Source organism: Herpailurus yagouaroundi, unplaced genomic scaffold (assembly GCF_014898765.1).
Source record: "Herpailurus yagouaroundi ecotype Mexico unplaced genomic scaffold, PumYag 29, whole genome shotgun sequence".
In the NCBI taxonomy this organism is placed as follows: Eukaryota; Metazoa; Chordata; class Mammalia; order Carnivora; family Felidae; genus Herpailurus; species Herpailurus yagouaroundi.
The window spans coordinates 5,331,232-5,350,903 of record NW_024412377.1 but is presented as its reverse complement, the minus strand read 5'-3'; the positions used below and the strand labels follow the sequence as shown (position 1 = coordinate 5,350,903).

Sequence of the window (19,672 nt, the reverse complement as noted above, 5' to 3'; positions counted from 1 at the left end):
CCCCTGCGGCGGAGGGCCAGGAGCACTCACGGGAGGGCCCTTGGGGCACAGGGCCGGGGAGCACTCACGGGAGGGCCCCTGGGGCGCAGGGCCAGGAACACTCATGGGAGGGACCCTGGGGTGCAGGGCCAGGAACACTCACAGGAGGGCCCTTGGCGCAGGGGTGGGGAGCACTCATGGGAGGGCCCCTGCGGCGGAGGGCCGGGAGCACTCACGGGAGGGCCCCTGGGGTGCAGGGCCGGGAGCACTCACGGGAGGGCCCCTGGGGCGCAGGGGTGGGGAGCACTGATGGGAGGGCCCCTGGGGCACAGGGCCGGGGAGCACACACCGGAGGGCCCCTGGGGCGCAGGGCCGGGAGCACTCAAGGGAGGGCCCTTGGCGCAGGGGTGGGGAGCACCGATGGGAGGGCCCCTGGGGCGCAGGGCCGGGGAGCACACACCAGAGGGCCCCTGGGGCGCAGGGCCGGGAGCACTCACCGAGCAGGAGCGCCAGCGGAGGCTGGCAGGATGGGAAAGCCAGCAGGAGGTCCAGCAGCCCGGTGTGGGCGTCCCGCACGAAGCGGCTGTAGTCGGCGGCGCCCTGCCTGCTGCACAGCTCGTGCAGCCTGCGCCTGTCTGGGCCGGCCGCGTGTTCCGCCAGGGCTCTCAGCATCGCCTGCGGCCAGAAGAGGAAGCGGGCTGAAAGTACCACGTGGGGCCAGGCTGCGCGAATCTTCCGTCAGTACGTACCCGGGGACGCGCCCGGTCACCCGGGGACGCGCCCGGTCACGCACCTAGGTGTGCGATCAGGAGAGAGAACTTGGCTGGCACCTGTGTGCTTTCATTCAGCCTGCTCAAGAAAGTGCCCTCCCACGTTCTACTTTCGGTCACCTTTCCTGTTTCCCAAACCAATGTGATTCAGTCCCAAGTTCGACCTCAGATGTCACGTCTGGTGTACTCGAGTAACAGTGATCAGGAGCCTCGTTAACTCCTCATTTTAACTCGAGACAAAATACCTGTTCTTGTCTTAGCCGATGACCACAAGCTAGACTTCTCTCATCTGCTAACCGGTAAGTCCTTTATACAAGAGGCACTGGGCACGACCCCTGCTCTGCCCTAAGGGTTCCCAGCTCGTGAGAGAGCTCAGGAGGCCAACTACCCCGATAGGGGCTTCGGCAGCCAGGGTGTCCCGGAACGCAAGCCTGGGCCGACAGCTGGCCCCGTGGAAGAGACGGTCAGGAGGGCGAAGCGGCCAGCAGTTCCGCAAAGGCACAGGTGGCTGGCAAAAGCATGCTCTCCGGGGCCATGCCGTGTTCACTAGCACGCAGGGAAATGGGGGCGCAGGACAAAGGCTGCAAAGACAGGCAGGGCCAGAGCATCGAGAAGCCTCCTGCACACGGACTCTCTGAGTCACCTCAGACTCACTGCAGAAAGAGGAGGAGAACAGAAACGAAGAAAGCCAAGCAATGACATCCTGAATCCCAAGCCTCAAAGAGCCAAGTCCAAACTCTCGGACAAAAGACCAAACTTGCTAGTGACGACTTCCGGTTTCCACGCATTCGGACCATGACATACATATAGATGGTTCTTAAGGACATACACCCGTTAAATGGCACATACAGCTGTCACCACTCCAGGGTTCTTTAGGGACAAAGCAAGTAAGCGAGTCCTCTGTTCCAGTGCTAAATGAGATGCTAACAGACACTCCTACTTGTCACCCCATGGCTCAAGCACCTCGTGCCCTGGACCCCCCAACAGGAAGGACGAGGTCCCTCCTCTCGTGAGGGGTCACGGGTTTCCAGTGGCTCAGCTCAGGAGCCCTGCCTGAACTATCCTGGGACTAACACACTGCAAGCCTTCTTCACGATGCCAGGCACAGGGCCAAACACACACCGAGCACTCGGAAACCATGTGAGGTGAACGAGCACCCCACTTCTCTGCATGGGTCGCAGGCAGGATACCTTCCCACGCTGGGGTGGGTACACAAGCTCCTGCGTTACTCATTTTTGTGTCCAGAATTTTTACAGTGAGAATGTTACTTTTATAGTAAGGAAAAATATGTTTATGTATATTCGCTGTATGGAAAGGTAGAGCTGAACTAAATTGTGAAACGTACTGTGTTTAATCAGGAAATTCTCATCACAGTGAATTCTAAATGTACTCAAATTACATCCAGGGCTGAGCCTCTCTCTAAAGGAGTTTGCTTCCCAAAGGCTGCATGCAACAAACGACGAATACGACAGAGAGCAGAAATGGCACTGTGGAGGGCACCCTGATGGAGGCACCACCCATGCTCACTGGCAAAGTGCGGCCGGCAAAGTTTCCCCATTTGGATCTGTGTAGGGACGCGGTTGGAAGAAATCAGGTACGAGCATCTTCGAAACGCAGCTCCCGGCATCCTACTGACACCTAGTGGATCATTCTCTCTGCACATTCATCTAGATATCCGTAACCTACCCGAATCCTTTAATTCTGATTTAACAGTAGGTGACTGTGTGCTTTCACCCAGAAGAGACCCCAACATTAAACAGGACTGCACCCTCATAAGCTTCCTGTCATCAATTAGAAAAGGTGTCCCTGTGCAGAACACAAGGTCATCTGGGGTCACCTTAATCGCTGATTAACGTGTCACACCAAGTTAATGGCTGGTAAGAAGAAGAAAAATGTCATTTCAACAGAAAACACAAAATTTCAATATAAGCACAACCCCAAAAATATTTGTCCATGACAAATACCATACACGCTTGGAAACTCTTGAAAAGATGCCCTGAACGCCATATCTTCTAAGCCTTCAAAGGGCAGATACACAGAGCTAAGTATACTTGCAAATAGTCACCCAAAGAGAAGTACCTTCTTAGGAATTGCTCTTATTTCAAGGCACCAGGTGAGAATGAACTGGAGAGAGCGTCCCTCAGGGATGTGCTGGGGTAAGGCTGCTCCTTTTCAGGCACACAGGAAAGAGTTCATGACACAAAAAATAAAGAATAGAATGTTTTTGCATCCTTAAAAACACAATTACCTGTATTCTTTACGTTACCGTGCTAGCAAGGTACAATAGGATTTGTGGCAATGTTTATCCAGTCAAAAAATTTTCCCAAAATGTTTACAGGGGAAAAAAACCCACTTTGCAAAAATAAATAAATAAAAGAATTATAAATTCAATAGTATTATTAGCCACACCTACCAAATCTAGGTATACCAAACAAGAAGGAAATTATCCAAAGCCAAGGACCAAAACAAACAAACAAAAAAAACAACCAAAACCAAAAACCAAAATATGGCTCTTGTCCATTAACAATGCATATTATTCTCAAAAAGAATTTTAGAATTGATGAAACTCCAGTTCAAGATTCTAGGCAAACAACTGAAAAAACACATAATGCCCCTTAATTATGGAAAACTATTTTTATATACTAAATAAGCAATAAATATGCTATGAGAAATACACATTATAAGAAAACCTTAAAAAGGTCCATATAATAAAAGTTTACTGTAGGACAACTCTCGTAGAACTCCACAACAAAATAATGCTAAGGGCAGAAAGCCAACGAACAGACTCAGTTACACTCACGTATCCTGTCCAGCAGTGTCCCAGTAAGCAGAAAATGCATGATCATCCCACCCCGTGTGATGGGTGTAAAAGTTAAGAAACTGGCAGGCCAGCACGTACCCGTGTCCCACCCACTGACGGGACGCCAGGCCTCAGGCCACCTGTGCAGCCATCACACAGGGTTGGGGAAGGAGGGCCTTGCACTGGTCACCTCCCATGCGTTGGTCCAATGACACCTGAAGAAATAACAGATCGGGGCTGTACCTTTCTTCTTTGTGTCACCCTTAATTTTCAAGACGACACAGTGCTCTCTTCTGTCCGTGAGCCGCAGTCTTTGGAGTAGGTGTTGAACCTCAGAATCACTGTTGGGACAGATCACGTTGAAGGCATCTCCAGGCTGATAGGAAAAATCTGTTTTCTAGAGAAGAACCAACATGGAAGAAAAAAAAAGCACATATGAGTTAAGTGTTTGAGCCGTGGGGTAACAAAAATATGTTTTTATTATATTCTCATTTCAAAATAGGAACTACAAACAAAATGATTCTAACTTCAAAAAATAAGCCCAACTGAACAAACCTTTTATTAGGAGTTACTTTTTTTTTTTTTTTTTTAATTTTAAAGTAACCTATACACCCCACGCAGGGCTCCAACTCACAACTCCGAGATCAAGAGTCACATGCTCCATGGACTGAGCCAGCCAGGGGCCTCAGGAGTTACTTTAAAGAAAAAAACTTCCATAGTTACCCAGAGTTTTGTTTCGACCATTTGAGTATTTTTTACAATGTTAAAACCTTTCTCATTTAAGGTGACTCAGTAAATGTTTTCATCATCAACGTAAAATTCCCTCTCAGGCAAACACGCATATAATGAGTGAGAGAAACTTCTTGAGGCTGTCTGCATTGGTCCTCGATTTCCTTTAGTTTTTTTCTTTTGGGGAAGGAGGAGGGCAGGAGAGACATTGTATTTCTTCCTTACTCAGCAGAAAACGTTACCGCACTTGGCTTTGCTGCTGTGAATGAACGCAGACTGGAAGATCCACGTGCCCCCCACAGCGATTCACAGAGTGACACAGATCCGGAGTGCAGGATCCGGAGAGCCTCTGACCACATGTGCTCACATCCCCGGCCAGTGAGGGACACAGCGTGAACCCACCTACCGGCCAACCCTCGCCATTTTATGACAAGAGCGTAACACAGAATGAAAAAGAAAACGTTTTGGTATACACAGAACATTCGACAGCACTTCCAAAGGAACGGGAAACTACTCAATCGTGTGCCAGCAAAACCACTTAGTTTTGATGCCTGTCATTTCTCTCTTCCTATCAGAAGTTCGGCAAAATCTACAGACGGCCCTCACTCCCTTTTCTGAAAGCACAACCCCCTTCCCGGAACCCCCACCGAAATACACAGCTGAGGGACTCTGGAGCCTCCGGCCCTGAGGTCACAGGAGGCCAGTGGTTTGGGGCAGGGAATGGGCAGTGGCTCGTGGATGGAGCTGAGACACAGCACGTGCCCCTAAAACTACATGAGAACGCTTATCACCATCTTTCTGGAGGGATCCGTGACTTTTCCCGGATTCTCAAGGCACGAGAGCCACCACCACGACGAGGAATGAAGCAGTCGGTGCCCGGCCGGGTCTGAGCTCTGCTCCCGACCACCCTCCAACGACCCGCTGCCTCTCTCAGGGCTCTTCTCGAACGGAAATGCCGCTTTGATGCTGCTGTTTTTTCATGGCTTACTGAGTGAGGGGACGCTGCTCTCTCCTAGGCGAGAGACACTCTATAGGTGGCGCCACTGTTCTCTCCAATCAACTCACCTCCCAGATCCCTCCTCATTGTAGCCCCACCCCCACACACCCCCAAAGTGAAAAGAAAACATGGGGGGACGTGGGGAAAAAATATGGGGGGTCGAGAATGAGCGGGCCTGGTGTCGGTCAGAGACCATCCTCCTTCCCGAGCGTGGGGATGCCAGCAGCCCCTCGACAGCACACGGGGCTCAGAAACAGCTTCTGGAACTTACTGAAATGTCCAATTCCACCAGGAGAGTGGTTTTGATGGCATCGTTCGTAGTCAGCTGAACTGCCTTTGAAATTGGAACTTGAAAAACTGGATCCACGGGAGTCACAGATGCTCGGCTTTCCTCCTCGAGAGACAAATGTGATAAAATCTCACTAAATGCGATTTCCAATTTTACTCACCATTGCTTCACTTAGTGACTAGGTAAGATCTATAGGGTCTTAGAAAACATCCTAGCTCTTGAAGAATTTGTTTCTAAGGCAAATGGCTACAGACACACGCCTCTCAATCTTTCAAAAGAGATAGCTCATCCAGATGTTAAATGCCTTGGTTATTAGCTACATTTCTGGGATATATATTGAAAACATCAGGCACCAGCATTTTCGTGTAAAGATCTAACAGTCTTCCAAGTAAACTGTGCAAAAGGAGGCAGCACGCATGCATGATTTCAGGAGGGAGACTGTAAAGGAAAGGACAGAGGTTTAAGGCTGGAAGACGCCTGCAGAGATGTTCCTGAGAACCTTCAGCCTGCTGGGCACTGATGACGGGAATGTTCCGCGCCCGCCCTGGTCAGCGCAGGAGCCGCCAGACGCGTGTGCCTAACAAACAGCTCTTATTTCCATTTATTTAACTTTAAGTGGCCACCCATGGCCAGTGGCTCCCGTATTAGCGAGCCCAGGGCTTGGGAAACCACAAAGAAATCCAATTGGTTGCACTATTCCCACCCCGTTCCTACCCTGATGCTCCTCAGCTCTTTTGAAGACAGAAACTTACAAAACGCTAGTCAGTTAACACCGGATACACGGCTAGATGGGGAAACTGGGAAAAGCGCCAGAGCTCAGAGCCTGACAGTCATGACATAGGGCCACCGGGAGAAGCCCCCCGCCAGAGACAGCCTTCAGCAGGGCTGCTGGGAGCACTGTCAGCAGACGGCCCTCAGCTGGCTCGTGGTCATCTGGGACCCCGGTCATGCCTCCTTTCAGAGGCAGCCCATACACAATGACTAGCTGATGACCATAAAGGCCCAGTCCCTTTGCCCCAACTCTGGCCAACTCTGAAGGGCCATCCCAGCTCCGGAGAACCCCGTGAGATCGGCGGCTGGGGCCTTTGCTGGAACGCCTCGCAGCCCACTTCTCACCGTGCCCACTCCTGCTTCTGCCCCCCCTCTCCCCGAGGTGAGGACCTCAAGGGGATACCCTAAAAATAATCATGTAGTTCGATTTACAGGAACCGAGTCTGTGACAGCCGGTGCTAGAGTGGCTTCAAGATGCTAAAACGGGAGTTTGGAGCTGGATCACCCACCTGGCTGACAACAGCACACGACACCGGTGGCAGAGGGGAGACAGAGCACAAGGCGGCAAGGCGGGAGCTAAGTGGGAGGGCGCACCATGAAAGGGAACGCACTGGACAGTAGCTGGTGCTGGAGATCTAGGGGGAAATAGCACTGATACGGCCAGTCGAGTTGTGGGTTTTACTAAACTTCATTGACACCTCTGGAAAAAAACGCAAAAGCTGAGAAAACACTTAAAAACTAAACACGGAAGCCAGAGAACATCCTCCACGGCATCCAAAGAAGCTGCTGTCTCTTGCCTCGGGACAGAAGGCTGAGGCCTGTCTCTGATAGGGAAAGAATGGCCTCCTGGCAGCTGACAGGGGGACGTGAGGCTTCAAAATCTTGAATCCCTAGATTCCCTTGAACCTGCTGAGTCTGCAGAAGTGGCTACTTCTTCCTACAGAGAGCAAGAACTCCCTGCTGCGTGAGTCCTCTGCCCTGCAAGCCACGCCCACGCCCCCACTAGGGCATCCCCCCCTGGGGGGGGCTCAGGGCTATGTGGTGGGAAGGCCACGAGGAAGCCTGTGAGTTTGACGTGGCCTTCTCCCCCCACGAGGTACAAAGGGAAACATCCAGCATCCTGAGAGGAACTGCAGGCACAGATACCATCCCTAAAAGTCGACAGGACCAGGGACGGTCTCCATTCACTTCGCCAACCTGGGCCCTGCAACGACCAGGCGGACCCTCGGGGAGGACGACAAGGAACCACAAGAAACACAAACAAGCGGGAAGCCCCAGCTCGGCCTCCGCGCAGGATGGCTTCCTCTGAGAGATCAGATCCACACGGCCTCAGGCGCACGGCGCGTGGACACAGACTTAGCCAGTCTGCTCTTCTCCACGTCTCTCCCTAAAGAAGACCACACGCTTCCACGCGGAACAGACCGTGGCAACGCTCCGGCCGGCTGTTACGGCAATCCGGCTCAAGGCGGGACATCTGGACTTGCAGCACGGCACACGAGCCCGTCAGTGCCACGGTGCCCATCGGACCCAATGGGGGGACATGTGGCTGGTGTGCGGGCGTCCCCGGGAAGACCCACGCCCTGTGAGGACCGAGGGACCAGCGCTCTTGGTACAACCTCCGGGAGCCCGACAGCCTGGGGCAGGCCTGCGCCTCCCAGCAGAGGACACACCGATGAGTCCTGTCCGTCACCTCACCTGGGAGAAGCGGGACCGCCTGGGGCAGGCCTGCACCTTCCACACCTGGGATCCTCGGATGGCCGCTCCGACCCCAACACCAGGCGACACACCAGGTAGCAGCCATGCGGGGTCCGAGTGACGGGGGCTAAGGGGTCCCATGGCCAGTCCCGCAGCCCAGAGGCCCCACAGCCCAAGAGCCCCCAGGAAGGGCACAGGTGCTGTGGAGCGGGACTGGCTGCTCTCCCAGGGCTCGTCCCCTCCTCTCCCCTTCCCTAACGTGACGACCCCAAGAGGATGGCCTAAAATAAATCTCTGTCCAAGCCCTTATCCTCTAAGCATATCCTTTGGGCAATGTACACAAATATCCCTTAACCGGTTGAGATTTTAAGCCCTTCAACCACACTCCCAGCAACTGACGCTTATTTAATGACACTTCCTGTAACAGACACCTCCTTAGATCCTCCTCAAGCACCCGGTCAGGCAATCACGTTCACACACGCCTCTGCCACGTGCATCCGTCCCCACAGCGTGCAACAGGGGCCCTGGACCCACTCGTGCGCCAGGTTCGTTAGAGGGGCTCGTGTCGGTTCCCAGACCTGAGAAACGTGTACCTACTGTCATCACCTCCGTCAACAATTCACGCGATTATCAAGCGGAATGATACCCAATAGTTGTTTATGTATGAAGACTTGTTTATCTGGATGCTTCAGAGAGATGCTATAAACGTTAAAAAACCACCATCATATCAGGTGTCAGAAAACAGTTCTAATATACCAGAAAGTCGTATTTAAATTGCTTCATTAAAAATAAGGAATCGAGGGGCGCCTGGGTGGCTGTTGGTTAAGCGTCCGACTTGATTTAGGCTCAGGCCACGATCTCAGGGTCATGAGATCAAGTCCTGAGCCCTATGTCTGGGTCTGCACTGGGTGTGGAGCCAACTTAAGATCTTTTTCTCTCCCTCTCCCTCTGCCTCTCTGCCCCACGCATGCTCTCCCCTCCCACCCCCCCAAAAAATTGAAATAAAAAATCAAGAAACAAGAAATCAGGATGGCTGCATGAGGGTGTGGTTTCCATGAGAAAGCCGGCACCAACTCCACAGTCAGCCACTCTAAAGACAGAGTGTGGCTCTGCCCCAAAAGACTGGCTTTCAATGGAGATGTGTACCAGGCATGTCCAAAGAGTAGTGACGAGAAATGAGGTATTATCCACCTTAATGCTCAAAATGTACAGACTTTTTTTAAGTTCATTTATTTATACTGAGAGATGGAGCAAGGGAGCATGTGTGCATAAGCAGGGGAGGAGCAGAGAGAGAGAGAGAGGGAGATAGAGAATCCCAAGCAGGCTCCACGCTCTCAGCACAGAGCCCCATGTGGGGCTCGATCTCGCGAACCATGAGATCAAGACCTGTGCAGAAATCAAGAGTCAGACGCCCAACTGACCAAGCCACCCAGGTGCCCCCAGATTTACAGACTACTTTAAACTCACTTCCTTATTGGTACAAAAAATACACTTGACAAAAGAAAGTGACTTAATATAGGCGAAAACAAGTTTATAAGATGTTGCCAAGAAAATTAATCCCCAAAACGGAGCATCCCAAGACACCAAAAAGCCATGCTGGAAATGGAATGGAATTTTACTATAAAGAAGTGCTTTAAGTTTAGCTGCTAATGTAATTTCCTGAGTACCCGCAACAAAGAATTCTCCAAAATAACAGAGAAACCGAGCTCTTAACCATTTGCTGCTTCAACCACAGAGGTAATGTAATAACACAAACGCTTCTGCAACACACAAACTTTCCCAGAAAGGGGCCGGGCTTCGCAGGCCTCGGTAACCACGTAACCCTGTAGCACAGAAGCAGCCGCAGACCACGTGGGAATGGACGGGCAGGCCCGTGTTCCAACAAAGCTTTATCTCTGGGATAGGTGGTGGACCAGTTTGCTGCCCTCTGTTGTCATGTAACAACAACAAAACAAACCCCCTGGTGAGTTAACATTCTACAGCACGAGGAATAAAGTAAAGCCACTTACCTGGCTGAGAAACTCGCGCAGATGCACCTGCAAATATTCTGGTGGAAGGGCAGGGATGTTCAGAGAGGCCTGTGACAGTGGGGGAACCGAGTGGGTGAGTGAGGGCTCAGACTCTGCTATCAGAGCACTCGATTGATCTCTGTTCACTGCATTCTCTTCCTGAACCTCAGAATCCCTTCTGCCTGAGTCGGCTAATCTCAGAAGTTCAACTCGTGATTCAATGTGCAATAATTCTGGTTTCACAGGATCCATCCTCTGGGAGGCAGTCGATGCTATCTGGAGAGCTCCGTTTATCTCCTCTTTTCCTCTAGTGGATGTAAAATGCTTCGTGAGGGCAGCCCAGAGTCCGTCAATCCAGGGCTCAACCACAAGTTCTAAACTGGATTGTGGTAACAAAAAAGGAAAAAGTACAAAAAGGCCTAAGTTCTCCACTTAAATGTGCAATACTAGGGCAACTGCAGTCTATTTGGCTGAGCACTATGAAGCGGTCAAAAACACTAGACATAACAATGATTCGGAATACAAAATACACTTGAGATCGAGTTAAAAACACTATTTTGTGTTCGTCGGCACTTCAGCCACAAACAATGTCAGATGGAAATGAAGCCATTTTAGTAATAGGTAAGAGGAATGGGATTGCTCTTAACTTTCTAAAATATAGTTGGCGATCTTTATTTTAAGCAGCTGTGATTTTAAACAGGCATGCTAAATTCCAAGGCTAACAGAACTCCCCCCAAATCCAAGTCCACTCTAATATCACATGACAATTACATAGCTCAAATGCGACTTCACTTTTTCACCTAATTTACTGACCTTTTTCTCCCCCTAGAGATTAGAATATTACCACGAAATCACTCCAGATTAATGCTATTTTGACTAAGTATAAATAGTTCAAATCTTCAACCAGTTCTGGATATTTTTGATAAAATCTGTAGCAAGTCTGAACATAAAGGAAAAAACTAATAATCCTTTAGGAAAGTTGAGTGAATCATAGGTAGGTCTTAAAATGTGGTAGTGTATTTGCCAATAAACAAAGTAGGGTAGGCCCACGGTAACATCTCATATATTTCCTGAACTGAGAAACTTGTGGATCGGAACCTTGGAAATAACCTCCTTCTCATTTTTAGTCACAACTCAAAGGACAGATCAAATAAATTCTAATTCATAAAGTTAAATGGCAGGAGAAGGCACATTCCAGGCCTCTGTCTTCATAGGACTCTGGCTATAAGCTCATTAGATTCACTAGGTGCTCACAGCTCAAAACTTGGTTCCACGCTCCACATCCACCCCTCCGAGCCTTTGGCAAAGCAAGTACCCAAAACTCTGAGTTCCACGACGGCCGCTCCATCGAACACGCCATTCTCAAGGCTCAGAGATATTGAGACGATGACACTGTCGCGGGAGAGCTAATGTCCGTGGAGTACTGACTACGTGGCAGACATTCTTCTAAGAGGACAGCCTGTGTCAGTTCATCCAGTCCTCCCCAAAACTCTCCACAACACACACTATTATTCTCTAGTTCACAGAGGGAGAGATGGTAGCACGAGAGGGGGAAGTAACGCAACCAAAGTTTCACGGTCACTAAAGGCGGTGGATAGTTCCGGATCTGGACGCAGGGATTTGGACCCCACGCTGCATCCTGAACCCATCAATGTGGTGACGGGTACACTAAGCCAGGATATCTTCTTGAAAACAATTTTAGACGAGGGTAAGTTCAAATAAGGTGGTTAGGTTAAAAGTTTCAGAGATGCAGGTTAATACACTTAAGAATTTTAATTTTTTTTTTTTAACGTTTATTTATTTTAGAGACAGAGAGAGACAGAGCATTAACAGGGGAGGGGCAGAGAGAGAGGGAGACACAGAATCTGAAACAGGCTCCAGGCTCTGAGTGGTCAGCACGGAGCCCGACGCGTGGCTCGAACTCATGGACCGTGAGATCATGACCTGAGCCGAAGTCGGACGCTCAACCGACCGAGCCACCCAGGCGCCCCGAGAATTTTAACACTCCATCCAGTAAATGCACAGGGAAACAATGCCCCTGACAAGACGTAAAATATGGGCTCAGGGAAAGGCCCAATGGGTTCTAGAAGAAGTTAGCAAGTAAACGGCTCTTATGAGACAAACAATGGGAGGTAACAGGATTCTGACAAAAAACCCACCAAAAAAAAAAAACCAATATAAAGGAACAAAACTAAAAGGTGAAGACACAAGGCAACACGGTCGAGCTCTGTCACAACTAAGAACATGCGTGCTGAGATCTGGAAGCGTCCACAGCATCGCAGCTGCAGGAAATGATGGAGGGAGCGGACCCGAAGGGTGGGTTACGTGGAGCCACACTCGTGCGAGGTGGCGCTATGCAGAAAAGCAAGACATTTGCTGACTTTGTCATTATTCATAAAGAAAAATCAAGTGAGTATGAATTTAATACACGCACCGAGTAGGAAAAAGCAAGCGGGTATGCTGTAATCTGGCTAAAACGGCCAAAGGCTAAGTGATAAACTAAGGCGGAGCACAACATCTAGAAGACCTTTGAACAGACACATGAAGAGGATTTGAGAGGCCGCACATGCAGTGAAATACTGAACTGTAAAAACGAGAATAATCTAATGGAAGCAGGAATTCTATTTCTGGCCGGCATGGTGGCAAATGGCCATTAAGATGGCGAGGGAAAGAGCCTAGGCACCCAGAGTGCCGGGAAGGCCTCTGGTCTGTGTTCTCTGTTGGTGACGCGTGGCCTGCCGGGCACCCTCCACGTGAGGACCTGCACGCAGTCACCCCTGTGCGCGCGGCAGAGAAGCAAACGCACGTGCTATCAAAGTTCCTGAAAAAAAAATGTGGACTTTCACAAAGACCTACACGCTTCAAGATAAAGATAACGGTACTGGGGCGGTTTTTCAAATTTCTTCCGGTAGCAGCTACTGAGATGAGTGAGGTACTTAAAGTCAACAGAATAAGTACATCAAGCTCCGGCTGATCTCTGGCCCTAGAGCTAAAAAAGCTAAGGAAATGAAAATACCACTTTCAAAATAAAAGCTTCAGTGCTAAATCAAAAGTCATCACATTTTAGAACCTCACAGACTTTCATCAAGTACCAGCAGGGGCTGAGCGGAAACCGCACAGTCTGTCCTTACCCCACGCAGTCATCTGCGTGTCCAGTGGCGTAGAAATGCTGGGCACCGAGTTCCTGAAGTCGCTTATCGATGATTTTCCCGCCATTACAGAAGTATGTGTATTCTGAATCGCCCAGCCCTAGGAGCCCAAACGGGTTGTTAGTGCACCGTAAGATTTAAAGAAGGTACATAGAACAGATACATAGAGTATTTAAAACAACATTCTACATGCTGATTAACGAATACATAATGTATAGCTTCACGTTTTCTGAGGTTTTCCTTGAGTAATACTAAGCATGCAAACGATCGTCTGCTATCTTACCATGTTAAAATATCAGATGCATCGAAACACAAACAAGTACTTCTTGGCCACCGTTAACAAAAATATGTTCACATATTTGTTTACGCGAATCTGTAAAAATGTGGAAACCTTAGGGGCGCCTGGGTGGCTCAGTCGGTTGAGTGTCCGACTTTGGCTCTAGTCATGATCTCATGATTCATGGGTTCGAGCCCAGGGTCAGGCTCCATGTTGACAGCTCAGAGCCTGGAGCCTACTTTGGATTCTGTGTCTCCCTCCCTCTCTGTCCGTCCCCTGCTCTCTGTCTCTCTCAAAAATAAACATAAAAAAAAAAAATTTTAATGTGGAAGGAAACCTTAAAACGAGAATTAGATACGTTAAAAAAAAAAAACCATAACATCTGTCTTTGCAGATTTTTCTGATCTAGTGAGAGGTCTGCAAACTGCAGCCTGTGAGCCAAATAAATACCGTTCGCTGTCTTTCTTCACATAAAGTGCTGGAACACAGCCAAGTCCATCTGTGCACATAGTGTTCATGGCAGCTATCAGGCCACAACAGCAGAGGGAAGTAGTTGTTATAAAGAACACATGGTCCACAAAGCCCAAAATATTTAGCAGCTGGTCCTTTACTGATTTTACTGACCCCTAATCTAGAGCAGAGACAGGTAATATATAATCACTTGCCATGTTTCTGTGTGAGGCGAATTAGGAACTGTTTCTGTGTCTCCTGGTAAGAAAATGGACTACCATTTTCATACTTGGTTAAAAATTTAAAATTAAAATGGTCAATTTCTCACTTAATCATCTCCATGTACCTTCCCAACAAGAACATGGGAGCTTTTTTTTTTTTTTAAATTTTTTTTTTTCAACGTTTATTTATTTTTGGGACAGAGAGAGACAGAGCAAAACGGGGGAGGGTCAGAGAGAGGGAGACACAGAATCGGAAACAGGCTCCAGGCTCTGAGCCATCAGCCCAGAGCCCGACGCAGGGCTCGAACTCACGGACCGCGAGATCGTGACCTGGCTGAAGTCGGACGCTTAACCGACTGCGCCACCCAGGCGCCCCGAACATGGGAGCTTTTGGAGGGAGGGGGGAATAAACGGACTAAGAATGACCGGAAAGGTTGGGATGGGCTTCACTCTATACTTTTTTTCAAGGAATTTTTTTAAAGCAACATGTGTTCATTCTTGAAAAGAAATCAGAAAAACTTGAATAAAAACATGTAAGTACTCTAACCCCCCCCCTCTTATTTGAATAAGTTCTGTAAGACAGAACCTAGTCAGCGTCATAACCTCAAATTTCTGATCAGTCACTTAGCATAATCCATCCTTACCAGATACCCTCCCCAAAATAATTCTCAAAGAGCATTCAAAGAACAATACAGATCACAAGCCAGGAATATGGGCTCTGAATTCTCTCTCTGGTGTCCTATCTTGCTGAGCTGGTCTTTCTGCTCCTTTATCTTAGTTTTTTAACCTATACTTCACAGAAACTTAGATGCCAGTGTTTCCCAACCTGGGATACATATTAGAATCACCTGGGAGCTTTTAAAAACCACTGATGCCAGGGCCCCACCTCCAAGCAATTAAGTTAGAGTCACTGGAGATGGGCCCGGGTAACAGATTTCAAGGAAAACTCCCCTGGCTGGTCCTAATATGTGGCCGAGATTAGAAATCATACTAGGGGAGTGACTCCTAGGGAAATCAGATCGACCTGGGAGCCTGTTTGTAAAAAAAAACAAAAAAACACACAAAAAACAATAAAACAGCATTTAAAGTTGCTCCTTCAGGGATTCCTTTTATTTTTAACCAAGTTTGGGATGGAGACTAGCCGCTGATAGTCAGAAAATGTCCCCTGGCCCCAGAGAGGCGCTGCTGTGGGGTGAAGCCAGGGGACTCATTTGCAGAACACAGCACAGTATTTACACTTACGTGTTTTACACATTTCTATAAAAAACAAACAAAAACAAGACCTCTACAGCTATACACCATGGTTCTGAAGGATACATTCAGATACCCGAAGTCAAACCTGTAATAACTGAGGAGAGTCAGAACCAAAATACAGTCCGTACCCAGCAATCCATACCGCAGGTGAGCAAAGAAATCCACTGGCAGCGCCTTGTCCTGGATTTTCTTGACGAACTTGCGAGCGGTGTCGGGTGGGTCTCCTGTGCCCGTCGTAGAAACGACAACGACGAGAGGCGCCGTTTCGGTTTTCAGATCGTACTAGAAGACAAGCAGGCACGTCAGGGATCTACAGCTGTATGTAGTTTCAACTTAACGCATCGGCCACGCAACCGGCTTAGTCTCTATCCTGAACCTGTCACCTGTACTGCGCGTTGTTTAACGGGCAGAGAGGGTGAGGAGCATGATCACTCTGGGAAGGTGCACATCCCACTCCTCAGACACCAGGGAGCCTGGCTAAGTCCTCACTCCCTCAGGGCTCCGGGGGGCTGGGGATAGCGTCAGTGGTAAGCCGAGATCGTCCGCGTTTCCGTGTCTTACAGATCAGGTTTCTTCATCCTAACTCTCACCTAAATTTAAATATTCCAAGAAGAGCACTTCACCATCTCTATCATGACTCCAGAGCTCTACTGAGCATGCGGATCCAAGCTGCTTCTGAGGAATTCACTTATTTCTCAGGCGGACACAAGGATCTGAGCTAACGTTTTTCCAGGTGATTCAATGCTTACAGGACGCGGCGCAAATTGTGTATTAAACTTCTACAGTCTGTTAAAGTAACTCCACCTTGAAAAGGACGACCACGACCTAGGAAGTACAAAGCTATCTGTTTGAACTTGGATCAGTAACAGCTGGAGAAGTCAATCAGCTGGGACGGCACACGTGACTAACAAGGCACTAAAACACTCACCGAATTTTCAAGTAGCCGCTGATTTGGGTGGCGAGGCGACCCTAGGGGCCAAATCCGGGCCAGTTACACGGTGCGGACAACTCTGTTTTTGTTCCTATTCTATCATGTGGCATCCGCTACACCAACTCTGAAGTAACCACAGGATTACAGAACCTGCTGATTGGCGGTGTCCTCCAGGATGCTCCCTGCTGGCTCACCTTGGCCCTCACACATGAAGGAACCAGGTGGCTCTCCTATGAGCAGAGTTTATAATTCAAGTGTGCTGCCGACAGTCTAGTCTTCTGAACCAGAGATGTGGGAAAGGACAGAGGAGCTTATGAACTTGAGTGTACCGGCAGGGTAACTTTTAAAATACTAAGCTAAATTTGACTCATGAGTGGCTGGTACATCATCTTGTGCTGGTATAAAAAGCTGTTAGTTGCTATGAACCGGACTGTATAAAACAGGAAAACTGCAGGACTCAATCCCACAAACTGAGAGAAGAATATACGTGTGTTATGATCTCACATAACCTAAAGTATGAACTTCTGCAGAGACTGAACGTAAAAATAAGCAGTCCTTGACCTAAAGAAGCCAAATCTTCTCTAGATCCTTCCAGTTCGACTTTAAATTTTATTCCACAGAACAATTACATGGTCCTTGGGGCGCCTGGGCGGCTCAGTCGGTTGAGCATCCAACTTCAGCTCAGATCATGATCTCGCTGTTAGTGAGTTCGAGTCCCGCAGAGGCTCTGCGCTGACAGCTCGAAGCCTGGAGCTGCTTCGGATTCTGTGTCTCTGTCTCTCTCTCTGCCCTCCCCCGCTCCACACACCTCCCCACCGCCACTGGCTTTGTGCACGAGCCCATGACTTGCTCTTTCCCAAAAATAAATAAACTTGAAAAAAATTCCATGGCCCTTCATTTGCAGGAACTCTGACATGAATGCCAAGTCTTTATTTTGAGACATGGGATTTGTGACTTGGAAAGCACACACGTGCACGCAAACACGTCTCATTTGTTGGCAAAGCCACCCCAAGAACCAAGAAAACCAAGGCAAGCATTACGACTTCTGCTTAAGGTTAATAGTTACTTGCTTCGATTTGGGGGACAGTTTAGTCTAATTCAAACATACACTTATATGCTTAAAAAAATGGCGGAAATCTTACAACACAGTTGATAAAATAAATTTCTGAATGTGGTGAGGGAGAAAAGGATTATGGTGGCATTCAGCACCTTGCTTTGCTGTTTAACATTCCCTCCCAATCAAAATACTGCAGGCACAAAACACACGATAAAAACCACATGAGAAACCACTTACCTTATCTGACTCACTGATACAGTGAAGATCTGCAGAAAATCCATGCACAAATGCTTTTTCACAGATCTCCTCTGCTATGGCCTTTGCTTGTCCCTGCTGCGTAGCATAGAGCAGCAAAAACCTCCTCATCACTTTGAGGCATATGCTTCACCTGTAACAGTTACACTGAAAAAAGAAAAAAAAAAGAACAAAAACAGAAAAAAGGGATTTTCTTTTTAATTAAGTAGTACACCACAGGCATTAATTCTCCCTCACAATCTTTTTTAAGTCTCCACCAATATCCACACATACGAAAGAGACTTCTCTAGATCTGTTAGCATTAATTCTCAGTGAGTCTTAAAAAAAGAGAATTCATTTAACCACGAGTGAAGCTTTAAGTTCAAGGCTCGGAAATCAGTTTCTGGGGTCAGGCTACTTGGGCTTGAATCCAGGGTCCATCATTCAAAACGAGAGAACTTCAGGCAAGCTTTTCAACTGATCTGTGCCTCAGCTCCCCCACCCTTACAATGGGGACAATTGTACCCACCTGACAAAGACGTGCTAGCTGCAAAGACTTGAACAACAGCTGTGACACGGCAGTGTTCACTACGTCTTAGATATTTTTATTTAAAAAAAAATGTAAAGGGTCGCCTAGGTGGCTCAGTCGGTTAAGTATCTGACTTCAGCTCAGGTCACGATCTCACCGTGCCCAAGGCTGGGCTCTGTGCTGATGGCTCGGAGCCTGGAGCCCGTTTCAGATTCTGTCTCCCTCTCTGTCTCTGCCGTGCTCTCTCAAAAATAAACAAACGTTAAAAAAAAATTAAAAATAAAATTCCAATGAAAGTTGAGGATTCTGTTCCTACATGATCCTAACGCCGAATAAACTGATCAAAGTACTGAAGTTAATCTACATACTCTGCTTTATGGTTTAATTCAATATCAAACATATGTGGGTGCACAGGTAGATACACTTACGTATGTACAAAGAGAAAATATTTCCAATCCACTCAAGATAGTTTATATGTTTTCCTGGAAAAGAAAACCAGGAGTAAAATAAGGAACACTCACAGCCTCATCCAGTATCTAAAACTGGGGAATTGTTAACTTGTGGGGACAGATATCACCAAAATCAAATCTTGGCTCTTCCAGAATGAACCATCAGCAGGTTTATGCTCCTCTGACCAGTTACATCCAAGGATAAATTAAGCCACGAAAGACATGAAAAGAATTGGGTTAGATAATATGTCTAGAATCATGGGCTGTTTAGAATCATGGAATGTCCATAGGGAACATAGCCTGGTACAGAGCGGGTGCTCGATACATTGAACGAATGAACGCATAAGTACTGTAAGGATAATACACATTTGGACTCGGTGAGAATTGTGGGAATGCAGCGAGAGAGATGGAAATTGTCACCGCTTATCACTATAGCTTGGGCCCTCGATCACTTCCTAGGGGCCAGGCACACCCCCAGGCGCTGCAGAGGATGAACCTCTCGGGTCCACCAACACTTATAAAGCAGGTGCCGCGGCCCCGCGTTTCTCAGAGGCGGATCCCCGGCAACCACAGGCGCAGCAGCAGCAAGGGAGACAGACCCCGCCTGCCGCCCGGGGCTGTGCTCCAAACATTCTCGAGTCCCCTCGCCCCCAGCCTAGAGAACAGAAACGCCCACGGGAGGGACCCACGCCGTGGGTCAACGCCGCCACGTGGGGCCGGCTCCCGGAAGGCGGCCGCAGTCCCCCGAGCACCGGCCTCCGGGCAGCCCGCCTTCCGCTCTCTGCCCTGCGGGGCCGAGCTCCTGACCGACCCGCGAGCGCCCAGCCCGGCCGGGAGAGGGACGTGGGGGCGCAGAAGCCGCTGCCCTTGCCCACCCTGGGGCGCGTCCCCCAGGCTCGAGCAGGACGGGTTGCTCACTTAGGAAACAGCCACCGCCAGGCGCTCACCTAAGGGTGACCGGCCGGAGACCCACGGGGAGAGCGGGCGCCTGCGCACTCTTGTCAGCGCCGGGGACCAATGAGCTCGGGAAGGAACAACTGTGCCAGTCCCAGCGCTCCGGACGCGGGGCGTGGCCTCCGTCC

The 19,672-nt window shown here is 49.0% G+C and overlaps 1 protein-coding gene across 3 annotated transcripts in view; it reads right to left on the bottom strand.

Moving 5' to 3' along the window:
- MTRR (5-methyltetrahydrofolate-homocysteine methyltransferase reductase) overlaps nucleotides 1-19,669 on the bottom strand; it is a 33,639-nt gene extending 13,970 nt beyond the window's left edge. For 2 of the 3 annotated variants that reach the window (XM_040493767.1, XM_040493769.1), the window contains exons 1-9: nucleotides 19,538-19,668; nucleotides 17,616-17,780; nucleotides 15,519-15,672; nucleotides 13,171-13,288; nucleotides 10,040-10,418; nucleotides 5,547-5,669; nucleotides 3,793-3,946; nucleotides 2,829-2,917; nucleotides 477-654 (exon numbers count right to left, since the gene is read on the bottom strand). In XM_040493767.1, the coding sequence (XP_040349701.1) occupies nucleotides 477-654; nucleotides 2,829-2,917; nucleotides 3,793-3,946; nucleotides 5,547-5,669; nucleotides 10,040-10,418; nucleotides 13,171-13,288; nucleotides 15,519-15,672; nucleotides 17,616-17,744 (1,324 nt within the window). In that variant the 5' untranslated portion in view covers nucleotides 17,745-17,780; nucleotides 19,538-19,668. Of the gene's footprint in view, nucleotides 1-476; nucleotides 655-2,828; nucleotides 2,918-3,792; nucleotides 3,947-5,546; nucleotides 5,670-10,039; nucleotides 10,419-13,170; nucleotides 13,289-15,518; nucleotides 15,673-17,615; nucleotides 17,781-19,537 lie in introns of all 3 variants that reach the window. The other variant, XM_040493774.1, reaches the window with a different exon arrangement.
- Between the last annotated feature and the right edge of the window lie 3 nt (nucleotides 19,670-19,672).